The 6,220-nt window shown below is 61.1% G+C and overlaps 2 protein-coding genes across 2 annotated transcripts; both read right to left on the reverse strand.

Annotated features, from left to right (window-relative positions):
- Nucleotides 1-1,873: 1,873 nt before the first annotated feature.
- LOC121063034 (adropin-like) lies at nt 1,874-2,248 on the reverse strand. The gene has a single exon (XM_040543333.1). The coding sequence runs from the start codon at nt 2,193-2,195 to the stop codon at nt 2,010-2,012; it is 186 nt and encodes a 61-aa protein (XP_040399267.1). The 5' UTR covers nt 2,196-2,248; the 3' UTR covers nt 1,874-2,009.
- A 2,941-nt stretch (nt 2,249-5,189) lies between these two features.
- Nucleotides 5,190-5,926, reverse strand: LOC121063035 (ribonuclease P protein subunit p25-like protein). The gene has a single exon (XM_040543334.1). The coding sequence runs from the start codon at nt 5,899-5,901 to the stop codon at nt 5,323-5,325; it is 579 nt and encodes a 192-aa protein (XP_040399268.1). The 5' UTR covers nt 5,902-5,926; the 3' UTR covers nt 5,190-5,322.
- Nucleotides 5,927-6,220: the final 294 nt, after the last annotated feature.

Here is a 6,220-nt window from a genome sequence, read left to right on the forward strand (position 1 = left end):
CATGGCTGGGCGCCAGGCTTTGCAGAGCCCTCCCGCTGCTCTGGCGTGTTGAGGCAGAGGGATTAGCTGCTACGTGGCTGTGGTGGCAGCAGGAGCCATGGTGGCCTCACTGCATGCTCATGAGCAGGGACAAGACTGTCACCGCTGGAGCCCTGCGCACAACCACCGGGAGTGGGGACCAGCAGCACGCGGTCCACGGGCAGTGGCAGGTGTCTTCCATCTGCTTGGCTGGCCCACGTCCCCTGCCAGCATCCTGTGCCCTGTAACTTAAGGACACCGGTTGGAAACTCCAGTGCCACCAGCACCAGGGCTGGGGCTGCTCGCTGCTGACAGCCACGTGCTCCAGCCCAGACAGGTTTGTCACCCAGCATTTCAAAGCCACAGAAGGGTGCAGGACGAGCCCCTCCTTGTCACGGCTGCCCAGCAAAGCGCCCACAGCCCTGCAGGAACATCGGCCACCAGCCCCGGGACACCCACGCATAGCTGTGGGCAGGACACGAGGCCTCCCTGTGACCTCCCTGATTGTTCCCACGCTGCAGCGGGCACAGGGCAGAGCTCAGAGACACCTCCTGGGTCCTACGACTGGTTTATTAGTCTAGTAAAAACACGACTGCAAAGGGATGTTAGCTACACCTGACATGGGAAGGAACCAGGGGTTTCGCTAGGCCTGCGCGAAGACCCCGACTTGCGTCCCCCTGGCACAGCCCACCTCTCCAGCCCCTTATTGCAGCGGCTGTGCCAGCAGGGACCAGGTGCCCCGGGGCTATTGCTCCACTCTAGGAGCTACTCCAAAACCCACAGGCAGGATAGAGGAAGCAGCTGTCAGGCTTGGGGACAAACCAGACCAAGCGTCCCTCACTACAGAGCCACCGTGGCCCTGGAGAAGGGGGGCCAGGCTGACCCCCTGTCCCCAAGCATCAGGGCTGGAAGACCCTTCAGTGCCGTTTGGCTGGGCACTCCAACTCTGAAATACTCCGTGGGGGCTCAAGCAGGCAGCACTGGAACACAGGGAGGTGCCACTGGCACGTGCAGGTCCCCAACTGAGGCAGCACACCAGGAGGTGCCTGTCACTGCAAAGGGCGCTTGGACAGCCCCGATCCCCCTGCAAAACACCACTCCAGGCTGCTCTCATGGGGGACAGCACCAGGGACGGGGACATGTCCCCTGCCTACGGGCTGGCTGGCCTTGGCCGGCGTCTGGGCAGGTGTAGGGCAGGCAGGGATAGGCGCCCAGCAAGGAGGGCAAGGAAGGTGTTCTTCTGGCAGTGTCAGTGCTAACGCTGGAGGGGACTAACAGACAGACTGGGGACAAATGGACAGCCCAAGTGGCCCTCTGCACCCCCATGGCTCACCAAACCCAGCCAGCTGCTGGGGCAGGTGGGTGCTAGCTGCCCCCTGCACCCCAGGGCCACCCCAGCACCCACCCCAGTAACACCCCTGCAGCTGCAGGGCCGGGGCTGCTGGGGTCCCCCCAGGCACGGTGCCACTGCAGGCAGCCAGCTCACTGGTGCCAGCCCCATCACCTCCCCTCTCTGAGCCCCCAGCCAGCCCCATTCAGGTCTGCGATGCAATGAGGAGCTGGTGGCCGAATCTCCACATGCCGCTGTCCCCAGGAGAAGGGCAGAGTATGTCCCCAAACCCGGGCCACCAGCACCACAGAGGAGCCCACAGGCCGGCCCTGAATACAGGGTGTGCTCGAGGGCACGGCTCCTGCCATGCTTGCTGGCTGCAGGGACCAAGCATGTCCCCACAGCACATCCCCAGCTGCTGTGTCTCTGTCCTTGCAGTCACCACAGGCATCTGCAGGGCATCCATGCACCAGGACCGCAAAGGTGAAGGGCTCTGCCCCACGTCATGCCCCTGCAAACAGCTCAGCATCCCCTCTGCTCCCACCCTGCTTGGCCAGCACCACCATCTCGGCATGGACACTATGTCCAGGTAAGCGCAGCTCCTTCAGCACAGCCAGGTGCCCACGTCCCCGAGCCCCCCAGCACCGCCTGCCTGCACGGCTCAGGGCTGCAGCAGGTACTTCTCCTCATTCCTTGCCTCATCTGCATCAGAGGAGGGGCCCTTCTTGGGGCACGACGGGGTCCTGCAGGCCTTGCAGAGGATGAGGAAGAGGATGAGGATGAGCAACGCGATGATGCAGTTAAAAGAAATCGCAACGACTGCTCCGGTGGAGAGAGCCGCCCCCATCGCTGCTGCCCTGTGGGGAGAAGTGGGACCCCCGGCTCCGCCCCGCGCTTGGGATGCCGGCGCAGCCTTTGCCCAGGGGCATTGGCGGGGGACAGAGAGGACAGCTGTGGTGCTGGCAGGGACAGCCCGGGGGTCAGGCAGGCAGCAGGACGGCATCACCCCTGACACGGCTAGGCCTCCAGGAGCCGTGACCTCGGCTTCACCGGGGGAGGCTCGAGCTTTCTCAAGGCTTCCTCTCTGGCAGTGCTGCAAGGCTGTGTCTTCTCCCTCGTGGACCTGGAAGGGAGAAAGTCACCGTCACCGCCAGCACCAGGGGACGGGGTGCCCAAGCCCCCTGGGGGAGGCGGCAGCTACCTCCTGCAAAGCCCCGGCCCCAACGTGGCTCAAGGGGATGGAGGTTGCCATTTGGGGGGCCCCTTGTAGCCTCCACGGGCACTCCCTCCATCCCAGGCCAGGGTCGGGGTGACGGAGCCGGAGGTGTCCCGGGGGCCCTCCCAGCCCCAAATCCCGGCTCGAGCCTCCCTCCCGGGCAGCCTCGGCCCTGCTGCCGGCCCCCGGCCGCTCTCCGTGCGCTTCTCCCTCCCGGGCCCTGAGCCCCAAAACGGAGCGAGCCCCCCCCGGAATACCGGGGGGAAGGGAGGTGCCCCCAGCCCCCAGTGCGGATCCCACAGCCGAAGAAGAGCCCCGGAGAGCACCGGGCGGCAGCAACAGGTCCCGCCGGAGCCTCCCTCCCGTCCCGGGGCCCCGGCGTTACCTGCCTCCCGCTTCGCCCCGCGAACCGTCGGGACCCCGCGGGCGGCACTGCTGGGACCGGGGGTCCCGGGTGTCCCGGGGGTGCCCAGGTCCGGGGGTTCCGGGGGTGCCGGTACCGGCGCGGGGCCGCCCGGAGGTGCCGCAGCCCCTCGCGCTTCCGCTGCCTCCCGCCGCCACCGGGGGCGGCTCCCGCCGGCGCCCTGCCCTCGGCCACGCCCCCTCTGGGCTGACCATGCCCCCTTCCTCGCTGGCCACGCCACCTCCCGCCAGCCCCGCCGCTATTGCGGCGTGTGGACAGGAGTGTGCACAGCGGCGTGTGCGCACGCGGTTGAACACGCACATGCATGCACATAGGCACGTGCACGCACCTTTGCACACCCTCACACACATGCATGCACTCCGGCGTGTGCACACACGTTTGCACACCCACACATACATGCATATGCATGCATACGTTTGCACACATACATTTGCACGTGCATGCACACACAGGACTGCATGAGCATTTGCACGCAGATGGGCATGTGCACAGATGCTCACACACGTGTGGTGATACACAGATGCTCGCACACGTGTGCTTTCACATGCACATACATGCTTGCACACACACATGCACACACACACGCACACGTCAGTCCCATGTACACAGGGACCCTGTGACCAGGCTGCTGGGGCGCACAGACACTATGCACAGAGCTGGGGGCGCAGGCACTGTGGGGCAGGTGTTGGGGGACACCGAGTGCCTGGGGATGGAGGCAGCAGCAGCCTCACGGGCAAGGCCAGGACCTCCACGTGGAGGCCACTGACACCGGGGTGGCACCCAGCAGAGGTGGCACTCAGCTGGGGTGGCCTGAGGCTGGGGGGTTCCTGGAGAGCCCCCAGTTTTCGGGGCACAGCACAGGTGACAAAAGGAGGGTGCGGGGGCTGGCATGTCCCGGCACATGGGGCAAGACAGGGGCACTCCGCTTTGTCCCATCTGGGGAAGATGCAGCTGGGGCAGAGGAGCAGACCCACAGGTGAGCTGATGACCCCTTCTGGCTGCCAGCAGAGGATTTGGGGGGCTGCAGCGCCCCAGAAGGAGCTGTCGCAGACATCCAAAGGCGATTTCCAAACTGCAAAACAAAACCAAAGTCACTTTGCTGTGCTGATTAGAAGGCACTGAGCGTGCTGCCGCCACAAGGGAGGGTTACACTGGCTGTTTTAGGAGCCAGCTCTACATTGAGGGATTTTTAGCAGTAAACAACAAGCATGCTGCTTGGTGTGGTGCCAGTGGTGCCCCACAAAGCAGCCATCAGGCTCTGCACAGGGGAACACCGGCAGCCCCACAGCAGGGGGAGCAGAGAGGACACGTGGGGGCTTGAGTGAGAGCTCTGCCGCTCCATCCTTCCCTGCATTCACTGGCGTTTAGGCTGAGTATTTTTGAGACTGCACTTCCAGTCAGTTTAAAATAAAGAGCAAAAAGTTTCCCAGAAGACAACCTTTCCTTGGTTATGGAAGGTGAATGGCAAAGGGAGGAAAAAAAAAACTTCCTCCAGCACCAGGGTCTGCTTAGTCACAAGAGACAAAAAGCCCACAGCCGCAGCCCCAGCCCTGTCAGCAGTGCTTACAAGTGTCCCCCAGTGTGACAAGGAAGACATGAAGAACTTCACACTACACCAAGAGGAAACTTTATTTTAAACCCATCTCTACACATCATAAAGGAACGGAAAGGGGAAACGAGTGTCCTTTGAAGCTCACTGTTACCACCACCCCAGCACACTTGCCCTGGCCTAGAGGGCTTCAGGTCAGTTATGACATTAGTTGACCTGTGCCACTTTGGCAGAGGTGCAACCAGTAGCTCCGGAGAGGAGGTGAGAGGAGGACAGAAAGGGGCGACCTGCACACAGTGTCCCTGCAGTCCTGCATCCAGGCCCCTGGGCCACCTGAAGGGATCGGCAGAAGATGGCCTGCCAGGCACAGCTGAAGTGGCCGACACAGCCCAGCACCATGCCGTGAACGTACAGGAGCCGTGCAGGCGGCAGCCGGGAGTCCAAGTCGGGTCACAGCTCACCCCTGTGCCACAGCAGAGCCGCCTCCACCTCGCAGCATCCCCACTCAGCGAACAGACGCTCGTTTGGTCTCAACAAGACGCCAACAGTCCTCACTCTGAGAGATGACTACTGTCTTCCCGTCTCATCCCTGAACCACAGGCTACGGAGTACAGCCTGGCAGCCTCTGATACGGAAATGCAGCGAAACACGATTTTAGACAGCTACAATTACGTCCGTTTGGAACAGTAACTTCTCTTGTCCTCCCCTAACAGCTCTGCAAGGCCCTGTGTTCAGCAGCAGCTTTCCAGCTACAGCAGCTGGCTCGTTTCCATAACTTCCCCAAACTACCCAAGTGTGTCTCTGTCTCGGCACTTCATACCGGGCTCCCCGTGCCCTCCACTGGCGCGATGGTGCTTTTCTGGGTTGCCAGCTCCCCTTCCTCCACCCTGCTTCCTCTTCATCTGGGCCTGGGATTCCGCTTTAAGTGTCTTGATCCAGAAGGCATCGAAAGAACCTGGAGCCTGATATCCAGGCTCCTGGGGATCGAGGGCGTCTTTGCTGAGCAGGACACATATGGCAGGCATGTTTCTCTTCACTGTCAAGGCATCAAGGCCTGCCTCAGGCACAATGGGTTCCCAGATCCCCTCGATCTGTTTAAAAAGCACTTTGGTGATCTGGTGGAGTTCTTTGAGCCTCCGTTTTATGATTTCCACACACGTAATGGTCTTACTAACGGCCTTGCCTGAGCCAGTGAAAAGGATCTGCCTCACAGAGTCCAGCTCCATCTTGCAAATGGCATAGCCCATCAGGTTTCTTATTTTGCTCCCGTCCTTCACTTTCATTTCAATAATGTCAGGGGGTAGGTCAATGAAAGGAAGAGGACAAGGTTTCTCCGCAATTTTGGTCTTCTTATAGTTTTCCATTCTGCAGCACTGAAAAGGAAAAGGGATCCATAAATACTTGTAATTACAGCTCATAAAAATCAGCGTGTGTGAGCTCCCCCATCCAGGCCAGAGCAAGAAGTGCAGTGGGATCCACAGCATTCCAGCAACCTGCACCAACTCTGTGGAGCCTGAGAACCACAGCAGCAGCTCCACTTACTTGTGCTGATGTGGCAAAACCCCACACCCAGCACACGCACGAGGGAAGACAGACTCTAGCTAGAAGTTACTCACTTCTGCATCCTAAATTATAGACACCACCAGAACGATTTGAGGTCTCTTCAAGCCATGGGAAAAGGCT

Source organism: Cygnus olor, assembly GCF_009769625.2.
Source record: "Cygnus olor isolate bCygOlo1 chromosome W unlocalized genomic scaffold, bCygOlo1.pri.v2 SUPER_W7, whole genome shotgun sequence".
In the NCBI taxonomy this organism is placed as follows: Eukaryota; Metazoa; Chordata; class Aves; order Anseriformes; family Anatidae; genus Cygnus; species Cygnus olor.